Raw genomic sequence first — 23,531 nt, 5'->3', positions numbered from 1 at the left:
TTTCCTGGCTTGACAGCTGTCACTGTACGCTGAGGTCAAGGGGAAAGAAGCATGGCTGCGTTGTTTAGAGGGTCGCGAAATGTATTGTTACGGTGGAATAAGCATGTCGACTTTGCTTTCGGTAACGTATACGTTTATGTCGTCAGCTTCCCTGTGCCGTCCTGTTCATTGTGTTTGAGAGGATCAAGAAAAGCGCAACATTCTCTGCTCCAGCCTGTTAGCTAGCACGTTAGCAATGTGAATAATATGTGAATACTTGCTGCTTGTGCCAGTAAAGTGTAACAGTGGACACAATGTCCCTGAGTAGACCACCTGCCGTGTGCTGTTCAGTCATGCAGCGTGTTGCACAATGTGCTTAATGTACATGAGCATGATGCAATGTGAAGCAATAGCCAGTAACAAGCTGAGGTTAATTGACTGTGATCTCCCGAGTTCGGTAGTGAGATCTGCACTGGGTTCTGCATATGTTAGTCTGTTTAAGGTGTCGTTAATCTCAGTGCAACAATGAGTTCTTCATTACATACATGCATTAGCCTTGGATTAGCACAACGCCGACTCTGTGCACACCTGAATGCAAACACCTCCTGCAATGCTACACAGCTATGTTTTCTGATAGCAGTGGTTAGTAATTTGAATGTTCCTAAGATGGTACTTGAAATCTAGGGGGCACTTATTACAGTTACACTAGTCCTTTCTTCACTGCATGTACCCCACTGTTGTGAAAATAGTGAGGTACAACCGTTTTCTTCCATGAATCCTGGTATTGCATTTTAGTGGTTAATCAAGTTTACAGGAATCATTTCTGTGAAGGACCATCCTCCAAAGGCCCCAATGTGGTGTTTTCAATGTGGTGTTTTCCTTTTTCCCTAGTTCTACCTTTTTTCAATGCAGAGATGGTCTTGTCCAGATCCTGCACAGCATGTTTTAAAGTCCACTGTAAAGGAATGCCCAGCAGCCACTTCAAATTGACTGACATTGGTGTGAAAATATGAAATCATATTATTAGTATTATATGATAGATAGACTCAACTAGTGGCCAGGCGTGCTGTAATGGACTGAACAAAGACTTTCTCCTCCTTTTTTCCCCTTTCTCTGAGCTCATGTGAGGTTACCACATCAGATTCAGCAAACTCTTCTATCTTTAGATAACAAAATAAATGACCAGCCTAAATATGTTGAATGCCACTTGTGCGTAAATGTTGATAATTAGAATCTAGCACAAATAGTGCCCCATTAATGCCATATTAGGCTATGCATCTTGACTTATATGTCCCATATTTGAGTGCTGCTTTGAAAAAGGAACATCTATCATATTTTAACTTGGGAAAAAAGTATTCGATGGACATGTTACAGTTTCTGGACTTTGTATGTATTTTGTGAGCTTGACATCATTTCTGTCTTAAACTCAGATTAGAGAAATGGGTGTGATGAAAAACTATGGACTGCAGTGTTGCAAAACAGACAGGATACATATCCGTTTTGAAAGAAACGTATGTTCAGTTGTTGTTGTTTTTATTTCATTGATCATGCAATTATAGTCATCTTACTAGATGTTGGTGTGTCATTCGGATAAAATTTACTATATGCAAAGTAAGTAATACCTAGAGACATTTGTTTTGGTTATTTTTAGGGTTGCAAAATTCCGGGAATATTCAAAGTTGGAAACTTTCCACGGGAATTATCAGGGAATATACGGGAACTGTTGGGAACTATTGGGAATTATTGGGAATTAACTGGAAATTTTGGGGTAATTTAACTGTATTAACCTTGTCATAAGCAGACATGCATGCAAACATTTATAATCCAACTTTTAAAAATGACTTTTTTGACATTCCGAAAGCCGCGAATAATCGAGGTGATGGTGTACTTTTGTGTGGACATACATATGTCCTACTCTCACTGCTGTAAAAAGTCTACTGTATACAAATACACTTAGTATTAAAATGAACATGGCTTCAGTTTACCAAGTAATCAATATGCTAATGACAAACAGTGTTGGGAAAGTTCACTTTCTACATGAACTCGTTCAGTTCATAGTCCATAATTCAAAATTTCGAACTAAGTTTACAGCTCCAAAAAATGAACTAGTTCAGTTATTTTGTTCAATATGTTGCAGCTGTAAAAGAATCTCTATCTGTCTCCAATACCGCTCTTGGCCTCTACTCAACTCGGCGCTCTCACACTTGCCAGGCATCGGGCTGAAACATTCAGAGGCAACACTGATGACAAAAACGTCAAAAACAACAGAATGTTTTATGTTTATGTTTCTGGCAAACAATGTTCCCAACCAGCTGCATTCAGGGTCCAGCTGAGCTAGGCGTGCATCGTCTTGTTCTCAACAACATTTAAGTTCCCTGTTATATGCTTTTGCAAAAAACTTAGGCACATTTCTTTTTTTCAAAATTTACCGGGAAATTTCCGCCCCTTTGCAACCCTAGTTATTTTAGTGTATTGTCTTGGTGGATTTGAGAAGTGTATCATCCCTGGAATAATAGCAATGTGGTATCTACTGTATATATTGAAGGATTGGTCAAATTGTATGTCGGCTTTTTGTTTGGGCTTCACTAACCAGACCTAATCCTGTTGTTGTAGTCTGGTTGGTTCATTGCCAGAGTTTCCACTTAGTTAAGTATCGTTAAACTGGCTGGACCTTGACTGAGCAGGCAGTGTTTAATAGCCTGGCCAGACTGCCCAAACCTGGTCGTAAGCTACATCGGAAAGATTTTCTTTGTTGTTACTGATTCTGATTTGCGGTAGAGCATTTCCTTCTGGAAAATATAAGGACATCAGTTCAGTTGCTTATCCCTGTCGTTTGATCTGAAAGTCATTAGCCATAGTTGCCCATGTTTTTCATAGCACTACTCATGGTGGAAAGGGATCCTGCCTTTATTGTATGTTTATGTTCAGGCACTTTGAATACTTTGTGTATTTGAAAAGAGTGAAATAAACTTACCTTGCCTTTGTTAGGCAAGCAGAGTCAAGCAATGTGTTTTATATTGAGAATTAGAATGAGGATTGTAATGTGCTTGTGTTACTTTGGACTTCAACTAAATAACAAGTCTCACATTTTCCTCACACCTCTGAAAGCGTCTTTGTCATTCTCCCTCAGTGTCAACACGATCAATGGCCTCAAAAACACCAATAGGGTTTGTTGGTCTGGGAAACATGGGCAGCCCCATGGCCAAAAACCTGTTAAGAAACGGTTATCCTGTTATTGCCACTGATGTCTTCCCTGAGTCATGCAAGGAGCTGCAGGACCTCGGTGCCCAGGTAACACTCAGTCAGTCACCACATATCGACCTTTGAACATTTAATAGATTGTACAAAATATAAAACATATAACATTTGACATTAAACAGGCCAAATCGGCCAAGATTACACACAAGCTTTTGCCATCTATTCTTAGAACTCAGTTTTCTGTGCCTCTGAACTGACAGGTTGTCATAGAAAAGAGATCTCTTACATCCAATTTGTTGATAAAGGTTGTTTTTTTTGTGTCGATGATGTAATGATATTGTGCAATCAATACTCCAATATTCAGGTAGTAGACTCTGCCGGAGAGGTGGCAGAGAAAGCAGACCGCATCCTCACAATGCTACCCTCCAGTCCCAACGTCATTGAAGTCTACACGGGCCCAAATGGCATCCTCAAGTAAGTCACCTTTGACACTAATGCAACCTGCACCTACTATACTATAACAAAGAAACAGCACAATTGCAGCATGTTTAATGAACAAAGAGATAGGCTTACCCACACAAAACTGTTTATCTGCACTGTACATTTTTTTTGTCTTGCCCTCTTCAGGAAGGTGAAGAAGGGAACACTGTTGATTGACTCCTCCACCATCGACCCTGCTGTCTCAAGAGAGATGGCAGTAGCTGCAGAGAAGATGGGTGCAGTGTTCATGGATGCTCCAGTGTCAGGAGGTAATGTGCACCTTTTTGAAATACTGTCATCAAAGTCCATCTCTGCATGCTTGATTTTGTTATTCCATGTAGCTTGATCATTGTAATTGGATCTTTTTGACCATGCAAGCTGTCTGAAGGCATCACATGCTTTCTTTTTCTCTTTAAGACCATTACCAATGGTCAGGCATTATAAAAGTAATTGAGAGTAAGGTGTGAGTGGCATCAAAAGTTAAATCAGACTGCTAGTTTGTTCATTTGAGAATACCATTGACTGTGTTAGGCCTCTGACCCCCTCAGCCTTACTTTTGAACTATCTTACACTCTTTTGTATATCTAAACTATGAACCTGTTGGGTTAGTGCTCGGACATGGCTTGTAATTATTGAGCGGGCCAGCCAGTAGGTGCCCTCTTGAGGTTTTATTGCTGCTTTTGACCAGGGGTCTTAAAGGCAAGGTTAGGTTTTAAGTCCTCATTATGTTGGTTCTGTCTGCTTGTGACGGCTTCTTGACAGAGCACAGGATCACCAGTCATCCTTAATGGGCTGAGCCGCAGTGGAGAATCCCGTGTCAGAGCTTTTCATGTTGATGGAGCCGTAATGGCGGGTATCCCATGTTAGTGCCTTTCATGTTAGATAAAGAGTCATAAAGAGGAGAGAATCTGCCCTCACATGGAGTGCAGGAGAGGAGAGGAAAGGAGGGAGATAAGACATGAAGGGGACGCTTTGCAGTAAAGCTGTCCATCTCTCTCTCTTTCTCACACACACACATACATACAGACACTCTCACACATGCACATTCAGGTCATTCAAGTATGCAGCAACATCCTGGCACTTCTGCACATGTGACTACTAACTCTGATAATATGTTATTTGCTTTTTGTTGCACAGTCTTTAATTCATGCACAATGCACAAACTGCAGCTTCCTACCTCGCCCATACAAACACAGACTTGGCCCACACGTGCATGTTTACCAGCTGGCGTCTGCAGAACAGACTGACTGCGTTCACCGAGATCAGAGCGTTAAACCTGTTACTCTCCCTTAACACACAAACTGTTTACATACTATAGACAGTGCACAGTGTGTGTGCTCGGCCCTCTGTGAAGGTTCTTCCTCTCCTGTCACTTAAGTAAGCCTCTTTTACTAGCCTGAGATGACCAATGATTTACCTGCTACCTCTGGCCTCTTTCAACTAGCTCTGCAGACACATGCACACATCCTGCATGCACGCACCCACCCATGTCAGCTCGAGACATCGGTAAGTCAGATCCATGAGTGCATCAGCGAGTTAAGTGATCAATACGAGAAGATTCTCAGCTGAAAAGTAACAATTCTTTGAGAATCTGTAAAAAAAAATGTGATCATCAATTAAAGTAAATTATGAAGCAGACGTACCTATTGAACAGTTTAATATCATTGTAAATGGAACATTTTGGGGATTTGAACGGTTGGTCTGACAAAACAAGTAATTTATAGATTAAAAAAATAATCAATTAATGTAAAAAAAAAAGAGAAGAAACCAATTGATTGATGAGAAAATAAATGGTTAATTGCTGCCTTCAAACTCACATAGTCAGACATTCAGCCCCACTCTGCGCTATAGGGAATGGTACTCGACGGTGATGGTGTGACCCTTTGACGACATACAGGTTATACAGGTTGTGAATTAGTATTTTCCGCATGTGGCAACTTCATGGGAAATGGCAGAGACCTCATATCCCTCCACTTTCCACATCTCTGGGTAAGATATGAGGTTACATGTTCTGTTCCAACCAGGAGATGGCACCCTACCCAAATAGGGCATTGGCATCCTCATGAGGTTTGTGTGTCTGTATGTGTGTGTAAGAGCAACAGCAGCTCAGCTTTTAATGGTTCTCTTATTAAAACTGTATGTCTACAAATTAAACACAATATAACAATAAGGTAATATAAATTACTTCAATACTCTAGCTGGCATTGTATGTATGTATGTATGTATGTATGTATGTATGTATGTATGTATATATATATATATATATATATATATATATATATATATATATATATATATTAATTTCCTGTCATTATATCTGTTGGATACACATGTTGTACAAATGTTTTACATTTTGTTCACTGAGGAGAACAATACACTCCACATAGTCTGTTCTTTTTGTGGTTTCAGCATTTATTTTTGTTTTTTATTTAAGACTTTTCTTTTGAGATAAAATTAATCCTATTGGTGGCGTATTTTACACAGAAATGTGTGTGTGCGTGTGTGTGTGTGTGTGTGTGTGTCTATGTTGTGTGCGTCACTTGGGGTTTGGCAGCCAACCCTGGGATCTGAATAGCGGAGTCAAAAAAAACCTTTCACTTTCTTCTCATGGGCATCTTGCTTGGTTCCATTCTTGCACGTTGACCAATTTCTTGGCTTTAGCCTGGCCCCCCCTCCCCTCTCCCACACACACGCACGCACACACACACACACGCACAAATGTCCATAGAGCGTTGAGAACACTTTGCTGCATAGACACACTTATATTAGCTTAGACACCGGTTCGTCAGGCATGCTAACATTTGCTTGCACACACACACACACTTCTACCACTGTCTGGTGTCATTAAAAGCGTCCGCATGCAAAGTTGACCCACAACAAAACAAGCTCTGATGTCACAGGCCCAGGGTGTTGGCACAGTGATGGCAAAAATAGGAGGTCTGGCTAACAAGCAGCAGGGTCGTTAGCAGTAATTACCCAGGATGCCTGTGTTTGTGTCTGTGTGCCCATGGTGGGCTGCCACATTGCTAACGGACGATGGCTTTAAAAAAGGCCCTAAAAACCTTTCATTGTGTTATTTCCCAGCGCTGGGAAAGTCGGCTATCGGTGCAAATGAAAGCAAGAAGGAGCTTAGCCGTTGTGGGACCACGGGCACTCAGGCTAATGTTGCTTGTTTGCAAGGTCTTATAATCCTCAGCTAACTACCTCTTTAGGCTGAGTCTCAACACCACTCTAATCATATCCATACCACATCAACTGAAGCCCGAGAGTTGCAGTGTGTCATTTGCCGACAGTTAGAACGTCATCCTCCAGCCTGTAGGAGCTTGTTGAAACCAACGCTGCCACCAGTTTGTTCGTCAATCAACGCTACCAATCCACTTCTTTGCTGACTGATATAGACCCTGTTTCTCCCTCGAGGCACACAGGACATCAGTGTTGAGATAAATTCAGAATCCATGATTAGGTTGTAGTTTACTCGTTGCCCAACGCTGTACATCAACATCATTTGAGCATTGGAAAACTCATTCTTGAATGTCTATCCATCATTTTTTGAGCAACCGTAATCTGATTTTATGCTGCACACAGCATGAGTTTGGAAGCAGTGAAGGAAGTTGTTTATGTTTCATCACTGGCAATAATATTTCAAACTGATACAGTGTCAATTGTTTTTTTAAATGACCATTGTCTGGTTTTGTCGATGCATTTTTGAACCACAATAGCGATCAGTGTGAAACTCGCTGGAAAACGCATTGCATTTCCTGTGACTGCATCATATTCAAAGTCAACTCGTCTTTTACCAGTTACATGCTTTCAATTTGAAGCTGCAGCAATAGCAAATGTTCGGTTTGAATTAAAAATAACTTTTTACGGGAACGTTGCCACAGACCCCCATTTGTAATACTGCAAATATATAAATAGCGCAATACTTGTATCAGTGTGCCGTTGGCTCGATCCCCATTCTGTTACCTCCTTCGACGATAGTGACTGAACAGATTTATTGATTAAAAACCAGAAATCTTTTGCCAAGGAATTGTTTTGTTGCCAAAAAAGTCTTTGTTTGTTAAACAAACTTAAATCACAAAGTATTAACTTAGGCTGCTGCTAACAATTAAAACGTCTAACAATCGTAAAAGAGGCCACAATTTGCTTAAGTCTGAGGTGATGTTGCCAAGTTGTTTATCAACTAATCAATGAAGGAACTAATAGTTGCAACTCTTGTAAAATGTTACTTGTCATCAGAACTGAAATCACCCCCCTTGTCCACCCATTCACTATTCCCTGCTTAATGATCCTTTACCAATGTTGACTCTCTACTGAGCAGTCAATTGAGATTTTCTTCCATTTTTAAATGAAAGAAAAATAAAGCAAGTATAGTGGACTTAGTAGCAAAAACACAGGCCAGTCTAACTTGTGCTTATGCAACCTGCCACTGGTATGTGTGGAGAGGAACAAGCAGAAAAGCCCTGAGGGCAGTTTAGTGGAGGTTAGTGACAATTCTCTGACACTGCGTTAAGGAATCAGGTTGGATGGGCCGGGGGTGGTGCTGTCGCAGTCTGTCAAGTTGATGGCTTACCAGTACTAGAGAGCGTCCAAAGACTAGATTAGCATAACAAGCCTCTCACTGACGGGTTCTAGTGACATAGAGTGAATGGGAGGGAGGGTGTAGGGCGGTAGAGTGACCAGGGATGCTGGTGATGGAGGGGTGGTGACGGGGGGACTCCAGCCCATGCTCCAGATGGGGGGAGACCCACAGCAGCTGGGGACTGGCTCTCACATCTCTCCTCGTATGTCATCTGTTGTGTGTGTGTGTGTGTGTGTGTGTGTGTGTGTGTGTGTGTGTGTGTGTGTGTGTGTGTGCGCGCGTCTGCAGACAAATAGTAAGCTGGCGTATGAGCTGGACAAAAAAAGTCTGTCAAATGTTACCGAAACGTCACACTGCATGTCACTCACCTAAAACTGAATTAGCATTCTGTCTGTATGAAGGTCAGTTTCTGCACCTCAAGTGTTTGAGTGTGTGTAGTTCCTGTGTGTGTCTCAGTCTCAGCCTTCTAGCGGCCTAATTAGAGATCATTATTAACTTGCTTCTTCCTAGATGAGTCTCATTGGGCCAGAGAGAGGATTGATTGTGGACCTTTCCTGCTCCCGCCATCCCGTATCACCTACATTGACCAGCCTCTCCCCTCCGGAATAGAGCAGTTACAGCCGATGATGATGATGATGATGATGATGATGATGATGATGATGATGATGATGATGATGAGGGCTGGCCTGGTCAATGGACAGGCATTGCAAACTAAACCGTTAAAGCGGTTGTAACATTTATATACAACTATGTTGACGCTCTCAGCTGAATTAAATCTTCTTCCGTTCTGGAAGAAGTTTTTCCAAAACCAAAACTTTCTCCAGTCGATGTTCTCATGGAGTGTTTGTGAGCCGGATCAGTTCTCATGGCTCTGTGCTCGTTAACTAAAACCGATAAAGAGTCTGTTTTTAACATAACGGAGGAACATTAGCAAAGTTGGCAGATAAACTGTTGAAAGTGTGCTGATTTTTTTTTAAATTTTTTTTTTAACGTGTGTGAGCAGCGACTTTAGTAAACACACACCCTCTTTTTGTTTCATGCATTCACTCGGTATCCGTTACGCTTTTTACGGGGACTTTTGGGTTTTTTAATTTGTTTGAGAAAAAGATCTGCCCTGGGGTGTAATTATAATGGCGGACCACACGATGCTGCGTTGTTGGCATGTAAACAACCTACCCCCACTGGCTTACACTGCAAGCAGTCAACTCGCATTGACTCAAGGCTGTTAGGTGTGAAGGCTCTTTTCTGTATGAATTAATGATTTTATTCAGCCAAGCCAAAACTTGACATGGGAATACACTTTAAAAACTTGCAAGCACTGTCGTACGTAGAGTTTGTTTGCAAGATCTTCATTTGGACTTAAACGTGTGACGTAAAATCAGACATATCCCTAAATCCCTCCTATTGTTCATGAAGTAAGAACAGTTACATTGTCATTTAGGAAATGGGGTGTTTGAAAGAGTTCTAATGATATAATAGGTTTTTACTGAGAGTGTTTGTCTGTATACTCACTGGGAGAAAAAAGCTGGGTTGTGGCTCGTTGTCAAATGCGTCATTCATTACCAAACTCTGGGAACACCCCTTTTGTGTGTGTGTGTTTGTGTGTGTATGACTGTGTTTGCGTAGCCTCATAGTCACAAATGTAGTTTAATTTAAACCCACCACCAATAAAATGTTCCTACTGGTTTACATGCGGCTCGTAACTTCAAGACACGGCCTCAGAAGCTCCGACTGACGTCTTATTGGCTGCTGGCTCTGGGATCTGCACCTGTCCCTATTATACACACACACACACACACACACACACACACACACATATACACAGGAACCCACACACTGACTGATACTGCATGCACATGTACACAGACATTCACACTTACTTTGCACATATACACACCACTTCAAAAAAGAGCCCACGTTTAAGAGGTTATGAGTCTGTCATGAATTGCTTTGGTTGATTATTCCATGTGTAATGAAAGAAGTGCTAATGAATTGAGTGTTCACTACAAACAGGCCAAACCAAAGTTGTTTCTCTGATCTTCCTTTGCCTTCACATAACCAGTCGCACCCTCTTATGTTCATGGTTGATGCCTGTCATCTAAACCTGCTGCCGAGCATCTGTCCTGATGGTGCTTGATTGCCTGCTTTATGACTTGAATCTTGTTAATAGAGGAGATCAGATGAAGGAGATGCCTGTATGTGTCTTTAATTAAGTGGAAGTTTACTTGCTCGGGCCACACACAACTACAAATGCACACAGACACATATATACAGTGTGTTGCCTCATACATCATCATCATCATACAACATATTGTCGGAGCCACTTTCATTCTCCAAACCTTTTCACTCTGCAGAGCAAAAGCCACAGAGTGGCTCATTAATAGTCCAGCCAGCTTCAGCATGCTCTGAGAATATTTGGGTTTAGGGGTGAGGAGGTGGGCACCCACGACTTTACTGCCCAAAACTTGTGTCCTGGAGCTGGATGAGAGAAAGTGACCAAGAAGAGAGGTGGTATTTTCCCAAGGGAACTATTTCCCAAGTCAGCATCGCCTGCTAGACATTAGATTGGCACGTTTGTCTTAATCCTAAATCTGCAGCCTTTTTTTCCCTGAAAGAGGGGGCAGTGTGTGGTGTCTATAGCACTCTGGTAAAAGTATATGATATATTTATGAAGTAACATTTGGACTGGCATTATCTATATATATATAACTTTATCTCTTTTGGAAGTTTTCTTAGTATTTCCATCCCTCCTCTACTACTCCTTATCTTCTATCAAAGGTGCCCCCCACCCTAAGACACACACACACATACACATGCACACACACATTGTCCCTCCCCCCCAGGGGGCGTTGTGTAGTTGTGCAGTGCTAACGATCCAGGACTGTCACTCCCGCTGGGATGGATGAGCCGGCAGGCCCGGCGCTCAGGAAGCCTCATTAGGATTCCTCTTTAATCCGTCTCTGACAGGACCAGTCCGAGAACGGGATGTCCCCTCCTTCTCTCTCTCTCACACTCTCTCTCTCTCTCTCACACTCACACACACACACACACACACACACACACACACGTGTAAGTGTACAAACCACATAGACACTATCATAGACTTACACAACACAAATGCACTTTTGCCCGTGCACAATTAACAGACTCACCCCCCAACACACACACACACACACACACACACACACACATTGTTATGATAATGATGTGTTATTCTTCCACCAACAAGGATCTTCCATCATCCCGGTGTCACTACCTATAGAAATCCACTACAGATCATAAGCGCTTATTATGGGTGATTAGTTAATTTGAGGGGGGAGAGTTGGGAGGAGTCTGGGAGGTAGAAAAAGATAGATCGTTCTCCTTCTCTGCTGTTGTCTCTACATCTCTCTCTTTCCAATTCTTGCTCACTCTCTCTCTCGCTCTCGCTCTCACTCTCTCTTTTGTCTCTTCTTCTTCTTTCTCCTCCCTCTTATTGTTTCTCTTCTTAGTGAGATATATTGATCAGCACGTTGACTGTGTTATCAATAATCTCCTCTTTAGTCGTCCGCGAACAGTGATCTCCCCTAATGAACCAGCAGAGTTGTCACACTGCTCGCTCTGTGTTTGTGTTTGAAGCTCAGCTTGAAGCTTGGAAACTAGTAAACAAGATGTAGGACATAAGAAGTGATAGGATGAGTCAAATCTTTACAACCAATGTAAAAAAACAACTCTAAATGAGTTGTTATTATTTATCTATTGTTTTTCTGAAATTTACGTTGGCATTGACAAAAAAAAAATGTTATGATTGCTTCAGCACTGTATAGTACAGACAGTTAACAGGACTGTGATGAAGCTATTTGGTCAAATAGACAATGTCCAACAATCTCCAAGCTATTCTGCCACTAAATCAAAACACTTCATTATGTGAAACTAAACTAGACTCAAAGAGATTAGAAAAGACAATATAAAGTAACAAGAACGGGCTAAATCTATCAGGTCCATGGTCGCTGAACCATATGTGTGTATGATTGGTGTGTGTGGCAGCCTTATGCTGAGCGTGTGTTTGCCATGGTCCATAGGCAGCTGCCGCAGCGTGGGCTTTGGGCTTCATTATGTGGCCCTAATGACCTGCTGACAGCTCAACACTGACACTCACACAACACACACGCATATACAGTGTGGTGGTACGGGCGCCATCATACACTTGACAAAAGAACAGCCAATTAAATAAGGGGGAGGGTGAAAATAGATGTATATTTATGTTTATGGGACATATAAATATACGGTAAGTCTCTTTCTCTCCTCTGCAGTGAAGTCTGATAATGTGATTTCAGCTGTTTTGTCCCGAGTAAGTCCCTTTTAATTATTAACACTGACATTATTAGGCTTTCACTATTAAGAGGCCTTTCATTAGAGCCAGACGACACCCTAAAGAGACATTTGAACTCTCCCTCCCTCCCTTTCTATTTCATTCTCTCTTTTTTTTTGGAGAACTGAAAAGTCTGTCACTTTGCATGCACGATCACAGCCTTTTGACTTCCGCATCACTTTTTTAAGTATTGTGTGTGAGGTCAGCATTATCTATTTTGATTTAGTTAACCCACATTTAACCAGTTAAGCGCCATTGAAATTAACAATCTCTTTTACAAGGGCGACCAGGCTGAGACAGCAGTATAAAATGTGAAAGGCAACAAGAATAACCTAAAGAAAACATGAAGGAAATCATAAGAGGTTTAAAATTAGGCTGAGACTTTGTGGAAGGTCTTTTTAAAGGCTATTCCAGGTAATGGGAGAAAATCACAGAAAAGATGTATTTCCCAGTTCAGTCCATGCACCATTAACAAACAACAAGACCACATCTTGTAATCTCAGACTACCACTATAACGTTGGGTTTCAGTGAAATAAAAGCGCAGATGTATGATGAGCGGTGACTGTAGCTCAGTAGTAGAGCGGGTCATCCTTCAATCAGAGTGTGAGTATGAATGGGTGAATGACATTTAAAAAGTGCTTTGTATGATCGTACTACAACAACTTTACAAGTCTGTTTACCATAATTAGCGTTCACTCAGAAATACAAGTACCAGTGATTAAGCCAACAAAAGATTAGCGTAAAGCACACAATGATGAGTGAGGAATTTACAATTTGTAACAAATTTCAGTGTCCTGTGTGATGCATTATCTAGCAAACAATGTGCAAATGTGTTCATACAGAACAGATTACCTTAGTCAAGAACTGGTGAAATTGTAGCAGTGATCAGTCTTTTTCTAGCCACCAGAAACATTTATTTTTATTTTGTGTGTGTGTGTGTTTGTGTGTACAGTCTGTGCAGAGCAGATTTAATTGTGCTAATGTTTGGGCCAATCAATGAAGCATTAAAGAGACACTTCCATTGCAGAGGAGGCTCAGGCCGGCTGGGTCCAACCCAGGAGCTGAAAAGGGGTTACTTCTGCATTAAGGACCCTGTGGAGTGGGCGAGTGGGGGTGAGGTTGCCTCCCACAACATGGCACGCTCCTTAAGCCATCAGGCATGGGGAGGGACGCCTAATTGAACATGATAAAGTGTAAAGTTAATTACCCCTCACGCCTGTCACTGATACCCCCATGAGGGGGGTTGGCCTCAGGCACAGCTGTTAGTGTCCGTGTGTGTGTGTGTGTGTGTGTGTGTGTGTGTGTGTGTGTGTGTGTGTGTGTGTGTGTGTGTGTGTGTGTGTGTGTGTGTGTGTGTGTGTGTGTGTGTGTGTGTGTGAGAGAGAGAGAAAGAGAGAGTAAGGGCGGCAGGACAAAAGGCAAGGGCTCCCACGAGGGTTGTGCCGAAGATGATGGCAACAATCGGCTTTTAAAGATACCTCTGTCCCTCTGGTGCACCACTACTTAACACGCCTGTCCCGCTATGAGTCCAACACAAACACACGCACACACGCACACACACACACACACACACACACACACACACACACACACACACACACACACAGAGGGAGAGAAGTGCACAGCTGACCTTTTAGACAGTGTTGAAACAGTCAAGTGGTTGATATATTATGTTCTTTTGTGTGGCGAATCCATACATTTTAGTTGCATACACCTGTTTAGTTGCTCAGTTACTCTTCAACCTTGTCTACATTGTGCAGAGGGTTGCAGGTCCACAAGTCTGGGTTGATGGATAGATAGATATGTACTTTTCTGTCAAAGTAGCGTCCCAGTAGCGTTGAACTATTTCAGATTAGGGATGCATATGTTGAATGACTCAAGCACACTATGTGTTCACCTCAGTAACCATCATCACTCAGTTTGAACATGTGTTTTGTGTTTAGGTGTTGGGGCTGCCAGCTTGGCCAAACTGACCTTCATGGTTGGTGGAGTGGAGGAGGAATACAACGCTGCGAAGGAGCTGTTCACCTGCATGGGCGCAAACGTTGTCTACTGTGGACAGGTTGGCAGTGGACAGGTAAAGAAGCGTGCATGCACACTCAAACACACACAAACACACACACAAACACACACACACACTCAGAGTGCATGACATACACTGCATTTTCACCCACACACTCAAGATCTCACTTATTGTAGTAACTTAAACACGTGCTGTACGCACACTTAGCCATATGCACATCCCTAATTAGTGTTTTTTATTAAAAAAAAATAAAAACCCAATTTTGTTATCATTCATGCAGAGTAACTCATCAGAAATGAATGACATTATAGTAAAATGGTATGAAATTGATTTTGTCTGGAATCGATTCTAGATCCCAGAAAACCATTAAACCCACAATTTGATAACTCATAGAGATCTTCAACTTTAGATTGTGCTTCACAAAAGCCTCTGAAACATAAGGAACTATTGGTCCAGAGCACCTGATTATTAAACTGCAATTTGTTTTAAAGTAAATAAATCGTACAAAATAAAGATTTTGCCTAACTAATCCAGGAATGTTCATTCAAAATGTCCAAGTAAAATATTTCCTCATGGAGCCACATATTCACAAGTCTGTTCTATAGCTGGATCATTTGGTTGTATGTCTAATGAACAGTACCTTTTTAAATGTACATTCTTTAATGTGTTGCCTTGCAAACCTCCTTATATACACGCAGTAAAAATGCCTCTGCTGCTATCTCGTACATTTGCTTCAGGCAGCAAAGATCTGCAACAACATGCTCCTGGCCATCGGGATGATTGGGACCGCAGAGACCATGAACCTTGGCATCAGGTATTGTCACCAATGCTGCGTTAAGCTCTTCCATACCTGTTATCCTGAAGGGAAAAGTGAGGATGTAACACTAGATTTACATGGGAAAGGTGAATGTAGCTGTAACAGTTAGTGGGAGAGCACAGACATGATGACACAGAGAAAACCTGTGAGTGGGCTATTAAAAGTAGATATAACGTATTCCAGGCAAGCTCTGAAACGGAATATGAGCTGGTAATCACAATATGTTGTTCACGTCTAGATGTAGCCCAGTAAGGTGTAATTATATTTGAAAACCAGCTGTTCAATACATCATATGAGGATGTTGAGCATCGACAAATATAGACATTGGGTTATAATCACCATGAACTTAAAAGTGGCACGTTTGAGGCTTCTTCTACATTTTAGCCATGATGAATTTCGACCTAGCCCTTTAGATACAGCCGTCACTGTAAAAACAACTATACCAGTGATATGGCTGTAACTGTGGCAGTCATTTACTACTTCAATACAGATTTGAAACAATGCGTGTATGTGTGTGTGTGTGTGTGCGTGTGTGTGCGTGTGTGTGTGTAGTTTATGGAAGTGCAAAGGGGTCAGCCCAGCCTTGAGTCAGGGCCGCTTCTGCGAGAGAGAGATGGATGAGGGGGTGGAGCCACAGACTCAGATTTACATCTGCTGATTGAGCTCTCACCAGTATGCTGTCATAACCCTGCCACTGAACACTGACTAGAAATCCTCTCGTTCATCATGACACAACGACTGAGAATTATGGGATATGACATTTTTTGTCTATTCAAAACCGTTTGATATTTCCTGAAATATCTGGCTCACATAAGGATTCAACAATGCTCGATAGTTGCAAAACAAGCATCTTAGCATCCAAATCTCATTATAATGCAGACTCCCTTCAGAATCTCCCTTGTTGGTGGGGTGAGGAAATTAGGCCTACACATCAGTTATTCCCCACATGAATTAATTTACATGAGCCATCAAATTAGTTTTTCACCTTTTTTAGAAGTGTGAATGTATTATCTACTTCATTTATATATATCCCTGTCAATAATAGACTGTTTCCTCTTTTCATCGTGATACTATTATGTGTTTATATGGGTTTTGCAACATAAATGGTGGGTGCACCCAGTTTGTCTGTGTGTGTGTGTGTGTGTGTGTGTGTGTGTGTGTGTGTGTGTGTGTGTGTGTGTGTGTGTGTGTGTGTGTGTGTGTGTGTGTGTGTGTGTGTGTGTGTGTGTGTGTGTGTGTGTGTGTATTGCTCTTCTCACAGTGCAGCTGTGTTAGTGCTGCTGATTTATCTGTGCTGAGACAGAGGAGGAAAATTGGCATGAGCAGTCGCACATAAATCCCCCCACAAGGCCTCTGAAATATGGAGGCATTAAGGGAGCAACACAGATTTACACATTGCCACAGTGTCTCTGTTACACATGTGCACACACACACACACACGCACACACTTGGACACACAGATTTGCATCCACAGACACCGTAGACAGCATTTTTTGACCAAACTACAACAGCTTCTGCTGTGCACAACATTATAACATATGGGAAAATGGATCAGAATACTAAATACTGCACCCCTTCACTTTGAATGTGAATTATTATTTTTAAACGCAAAACTGACCCATTTTCAGTTTTGTGTGGGTGTGTTTCTATGTACCCTCCCGCCCCCCCCCCCCCCCCCCCCCCGCCTCTACTAACCAATCTCTGGGGCTTTATTATAGGGTTTGACAAAGACTGTCATCGTTTAGAGAGAGCCCACACCCGTAAATCTCCCATGCTGCATTGCGGCCCAGCCTCTTATGCAGAGAGGGCGCTCTCTTAGGCGTATGTGTACAGACACACTCACACACACACACAACACAGTCTGCCACAAAGGAGACTGAGCACTCACAGCCAATTTACAGGGAAACGGCAATAACATTTTATCAAGCTGTACATGGGCCTGATAGAGCTGCCCTTTCTTCAAATAAGTGTATGTGTGTGTTTCCCCTTACCTGTACACATACAGACACTTCCACAAAAACACACACACACACACATAGACACACAGCTCTGTTCCTGGAGCTAATTTGTTGATCTCAGATGGAAGCTCGGGCCGTCTCCAACAGAGCGTGGCGTTCTCTTAGTGCAAGGAATGGCCACGCATGACAATTATGAGCACACACAGACATGCACACACCCACACACACACCCTGCCTGTCTGCCGTCCTTTCTTTCCCTTCTCTTTCGAGTTTTCTTCCCCATCCCTATTTGCTGTACCTCCTCATTTTATTATTTTCTTTTAATCCCTTCATTTCTCTTCTGCCTGCTGTAATTTCTGCACGCAGCCGAGCAGTCAGTGGAAGAGGGAGATGAGAAGCGGCAGACAGTAGCAGAGAGAGGCAGCAGTGTTTTTAATGATGCACATGGAGATGAAAGGAGAGGAGGAGAGAGGCGACTGGCCCAAGAAGGGATATGAGGTTTTTACAGCTTCCAGTTCACCTTGCGCGCTTGTGTACCTGCACTCATTCATGCATACGAACATGCATGTCTCGAGTAGGAACACACATATTTATAATTTTTATAAGAAGAACAAAGGGCAAAGCAACACACAACCCTATGTGCTAAGCGACGTAAGTAGTTTGCCACAACAAACATGAACACAGACACACATCTCTCCTACTTAAATGAATTGTGAGCATATGTTCCGATGAAGATTAAAGTTGGGTGATAAACACGCTTGTTGCCTTTATAAATGGGATAGTAAAGGCTTGTGCGTGTGTGCGTGTTTGTGTGCGTGTATATGTATGTGCTCGTTAGCTCTTTAATGTAATAATAAATGGGGAACGGGTTGGGCTTCCTCTCCTGTGGCATCAAACGAGGACGAGAAGTTAATCGCAATGAACTCCACCTGCTCGACTCCCCAGCACATAACTCCCCCCCCTCTCTTATCTTCATCCCTCTCACGCTCACATCTCTTTAATGTGCAGTGGAATCGCACAGCAACACGTTCGTATCTTTAGGGTTTTTATCCATGTCAATCGTGTTAAAGCGTGACATGTCCTCTTCTCCACGCAAATTACCGCAGGCAAGGAACTACACCACTGCGTCAGCTAATAACCACGACCATGCGTGTGAGTGGTTGGTTGTGTCTGTGTGTGTGTGATGGGAGCAGGAGGGGAACTTCATTGATTTATCGTTAACAGAGGACAACAGCTCCCCGTCAGCGTCTCTGGTCGCTATAACAAACGATCTGCGCGCTCGGACGCGCTTTATTGTAGCTCAGCCAGTAACCTTTTCAGCTGCTGACCCAGAACGCAGGGAGGGGCTGCCTGCTTGTGTGTGCGAGTGTGTGCGGAGAGCTGGGGGGTTTGGGTGCGATGTCAAACATATGTCCCCCAGAGTCCTCAGACAGGGAGGTGTCAGCAGGGAGGACAGGGGGAGGAAGAGGAGAAGAGGAGCAGGATGGCGAGGGATGCTTTCAGACATAAACTGAAAAGGCCATCATGAGCGAGACTGCCATTAAATAATTGTGAGCTAAAACACATGTTTACAAACACACGCATACACGCACACAAGCGCCACTTATGCCACATTTCCAAAACAGTTTGTTAAAAGAAGAAAAAAAAAACATAAGTGTGGACACAAAAGAGGCGAAGGGTAAGGGAGGGAGAGAGACGTGGAGAGAGTGTAAATGCAATTCCCATTCTTAATTAGTTAGTAGACAGCTAATAAAAACTGTGGTAGTAAGGGCAGAATGAGAGCCAGGTGGAGGGAGGGAGGGAGGCTGCTGGCCTTAAGGACCTATGATGGTTTAATAGTCATATTGAGAGCAGAATAGAGTTACAGGCCTGTAAGTAACAGTGAAGTGAGGCAGCCAGGGCTTGATGTGGTCCGCTTTACACTGGCCTTTTAAACGTTAATATACCAAAGCTGCACTACACAGACCGACACAGACGTTATAGTTACACCCTCCCTACTGTAATGGTTGGCACTTTGTTTCCCTCTCTGTTACTGTCTGTCCTTTTTTAATTTTTGCCTCTTCTTGTCGTAGTCTGGAGATGTGTCCTCTCGTATATGAAAGTGGGTTGTTGCAAAATGGGGCCGCAGAAGTAAGAGCGTACTTCTTCACGTGACAGGGATGTTTATGGCTCCTGTGTGCTGCTTAACCACTTCTCCTCCTCCTCCTCTACTTTCTTTTTTCATGAAAGAGGGATGATGAGGGATAGATGTGCTCTTAAACATCAATACTGCATTAGCCAGCATTACAAAGCCTTCAGCCATTAACATTGAGGAATGGTCACAGCCTAGCATAAGGTTCAATTGGGGTCACTATAAGTACCAGCCACCCCACACCCATCTTTCTCCATGTTCCGCTTTTTGCTCTATGTTGAAAATGACTTTCATAATCTGCGATATTATGTCCTATCTGTCCCATTTCCTCCCTGTTTCAATATAATTCCTCTTTCCTATTCTAACGCTACCGACAGTTTCCCCCATTTTCCTCACAACCTCATCATGAGTCTTCAGTGTTGCAGTAAATATAATCCTTTAGACATGTATTCCGATTAACCATTTTATGACAATGATTTACCCATGAATTCCTTTGTTTCCAAGTAAGAAAGAGACACTGATATTTCTCTTCTCCTTTTCCCAGACTGGGTTTGGACCCCAAGCTGCTATCACAGATCCTCAACATGTCCTCAGGTCGTTGCTGGTCCAGCGACACGTATAATCCAGTCCCCGGCGTCATGGAGGGAGTCCCCTCAGGCAACAACTACCAGGGCGGCTTTGGAACAACACTCATGGCCAAGGTACAACCTGCTCCAAGACTATGTGTCACTTTTTTAATGACTCATAATCTCTGGACTAGAAATTTTTACTTGATTGATTAAGGTGCTTTTTTCTTACCCTCTAGTCTATAAAAAATACACGTGCAATTTCCCACAACCGAAGTTGACATCAAATTGCTTGTTTAGTCCTTCCAACAATCAAAACTTTATTCACAATCCAATTGAGAAGCTGTACATGCTTGTTTTGTATGTTCCCCAAGGTAAATTACCTGGTTAATCATTTATCAAAGTTGTTGCCATTCAATTGTCTGCTTCTACTCTTTCTCTTTCTTTATCTCTCAACCGTGCAATTCACTTTGTCTCACATTTTACTGTTCTTTGGTGTCTGTGGGATACTCCTTTTTTACAACCCATCTGTGACTTATAGTGTGCCACTAAATTTTACCGTCACTGCATTAGCTCCTCTGTATGGGTCAGTTTGCTTCTGTGTATTATTTAGTGAATCTGGGTGTCTATTAATACGCTTGTACTGTGTGCTTGTATAACACACACACTTGAGAAATCTGACAAAATTAGGTTAAACACTTTCTTGCTTACAGTCCCTTATACCAGCCTTTTCCAGAATAAAAAATGTATTATAATGTTAGTCCAACTATCTGACACCTCACTTTCTCTCTGTGTCTCTATTTCTAGGATCTTGGTTTGGCTCAAGACACTGCGACCAACACTAAGACACCCATCCCTCTGGGTTCCCTCGCCCACCAGATCTTCAGAGTCATGTGCTCCCGCGGCTACGCTAACAAGGACTTCTCATCCGTCTTCCAATTCCTACGCGAGGAGGAAGGACAGTGAATGGAGGGGAGCACAGTTGGCTGTGACGTTACCATACATAAACACACACACACACACAGAAACACACATACACATACACACCCACACCCGAGTGCCCCTTATCCTACTATGCTCAGGAGAGACAAAGGCCTTGCCCTCAGGCACAGATTTGCGGTCCAATTAACATACTGTATGTCGGCGCGTGTTCCGTCATAGCCTTAGCTGAATCATATTTTCAATTCATGGCTGTCCCTCTGCATAGGGGAAATGCTAAAACCCACATTTGATCGGTTTCAAGAGACAAAGCAACTCTCTTCCTAGACTGGAATGAGAGGCCAGAGTGGAAAATGACAGGTAGGAAGAGGCACTGTTGGTATATATGTACCAATGCAAATAATGTGATTTTCCAAGATGATTGATTAGTAATAACTGCATGATGGTTAAAGATTAAGTATGCTTTTGTCGGGTTCGTGCTTATTGCCTGTTACAAATGATGCTGACCTGTCCCTCTTCAATGAAAGGACAGAAAAGAAAACACAAGCTACAGAGAGGATTCACATAGCAGTGAGAATTATGTTAAAGAGAGTTTAGGTTATGTTTTTCTGCTGGAGAAAGTAGTCACAGCACTACATGTAAGGTTACCAAAACCAGCCACACTGTGGGCTCAAAGTCCACTTGTTTTTTTACATTTGTCTGTTTTAAAGAGGGAAATGGTGTCATTCAATCATGTTGCCAGCATACATACTTTCATTCACTCACTGGATCGACCACTTAAGCTAATTTAAATACTGTGATTATATATATTGGGTTATTTTTGCACTGAGTGCATCGCAGCGCGATGTGCCGGGCCATTTTGATACAGTAACAGAATCTCTTTGACCTTACCTGTCCTCTCTGATATCTACATCTGCTTATCGAACCACTGGAGTATTATTCTGTGACCAACGCTGTTTGAATTTTATACTGTTCACTACAAAATGTTATTCTCATTCTCAAGCACTTTGTTGCCCATTTTGACCTAAATGTAAGTCCTTCCTCACATATTTCTCCTGTCTCTCTGTCTCCGTCTCTCTCAACTTGTACGACATGTGTGTAAGCGAGGAACGTTTCCTTCGGCTCTGATCAAATGTACATATTGTATATTACATATTGTTGCATAGTGTTGAGGAGAAATCTAACTAGACTTTCAGTTTTTGTAGTAAAATGCATTACTAGTGTCTACAGTTTGTCTTTGCTCTGTGAAACAGATCCTCAGACACACTGTAGCCTAAAAATACAAGATGTTCCATGTACTTGGTGTTTGTCTGGTTTTGTTAGATAAGGAGACGACAGTATATGTTGATAAATAATATGTAGCACTATTTGTGAGGGTGAGATGCTGATCACTGGAATCCAACTTAGAAGCAAGAAAAAAGGTGTGGCACACTGACTATATGCAAATCTTTTTATCGGTTGACATTTTGGCCCTCAGGCCGTTCTCAAGATCAACAATATGACACGAGCACTGATTTGTTATGTAGGCCACGCCCAAGTTACGTATCTGATGATTCGCCATAGAGGCAAGAAAAAACGGTAAACCACCAGCTCTACATCTTAACTTTTACTAAATTCAATTAGAAATGTAAATATTTGTGTATTTTTACATTTTGAAATGTGTATCCATAGTTTAATTTATTTGACTGTAGCTTACTGAAGGCCTCTTCATTGTTGTTGTTTTTCTTATGATTGTTAATCGGTGTGTAAATGGAGTGAGGCAGATACAACAAATCAGGGCCTGTCTCTTCATTGTTGATCTTGAAGAAGGCCCTTGGGCCAAAACATCTTCACAATAAAAAAATAAGGAAATATGGAGCCAGATTGTATGAAATGTTTTTATTTTATGCCAAACCATCCAATAGTTATAGCTGATATACATACATTGTGGGAACATGAATTCAATATATTGTGTACCAATTCATCCACTAGATGTTGATATATTTCTGGATGAGTGAACTCTGACCTGCTAGTGCACTCATTTAAAAATAAATTCAACTTAAAATTAAGAACTTAAAACACAAGTCCATCTATGCCTTTTGATTAGAAATTAACAAACTGAGTTGAGAGTTCACTCCGTCTCCAAAGACTTCTCAGCATGCATCGTTTGAGATGTTTAACTCCCCAAAGACATTTCTTTTTTGTAGTTTGAAGAAAGCAAACATGATTAAAAAAAAATGTGTTAAACTAATGTTAAGATAAATAAAGGTTGTTTCTCATTATAATACTGAAATCTGTACGAACCACCAAAAGTGAGAAAATGTAAATGCTCAAGCAAATCAGTAAAAAAACAAAATGTACTCATCATAATGTATCCTCTGTGAAACATGAATGTTATTTTTTTTAAATGTCATAGCAATCCATTCTATACTTGTAAAGACATGCCACTAAAAAACTAAAACGTAAACCTGCTAAGACTAGAGGAAAAGAATGTCTGGACAACATTTCATGGCATTCTCTAAAATAA

General features: G+C 41.9%; 1 protein-coding gene across 1 annotated transcript; it reads left to right on the top strand.

Annotated features, from left to right (window-relative positions):
- Positions 1-22,323, top strand: hibadha (3-hydroxyisobutyrate dehydrogenase a). Its single transcript, XM_068575503.1, has 8 exons — positions 1-121; positions 3,110-3,270; positions 3,542-3,651; positions 3,805-3,926; positions 14,535-14,668; positions 15,352-15,428; positions 20,065-20,221; positions 20,894-22,323. The coding sequence occupies exons 1-8, from the start codon at positions 52-54 to the stop codon at positions 21,050-21,052; spliced, it is 990 nt and encodes a 329-aa protein (XP_068431604.1). The 5' UTR covers positions 1-51; the 3' UTR covers positions 21,053-22,323.
- Positions 22,324-23,531: the final 1,208 nt, after the last annotated feature.

This window comes from Clinocottus analis, unplaced genomic scaffold (genome assembly GCF_023055335.1).
Source record: "Clinocottus analis isolate CAN_PGR_092001 unplaced genomic scaffold, fCliAna1.0.p SCAF_14, whole genome shotgun sequence".
Classification (NCBI taxonomy): Eukaryota; Metazoa; Chordata; class Actinopteri; order Perciformes; family Cottidae; genus Clinocottus; species Clinocottus analis.
Note: the sequence above shows the minus strand (reverse complement) of the source record. Positions and strands in the feature narration are given on the sequence as shown.

Excerpts from the sequence above, each read along its gene's own strand:
- hibadha (XM_068575503.1), top strand. The coding sequence starts at position 52 with ATGGCTGCGTTGTTTAGAGGGTCGCGAAATGTATTGTTACGGTGGAAT. Across the intron at positions 3,652-3,804 it reads GGCCCAAATGGCATCCTCAA|GAAGGTGAAGAAGGGAACAC; the intron begins GTAAGTCACCTT and ends TGCCCTCTTCAG. Across the intron at positions 14,669-15,351 it reads GACAGGTTGGCAGTGGACAG|GCAGCAAAGATCTGCAACAA; the intron begins GTAAAGAAGCGT and ends CATTTGCTTCAG.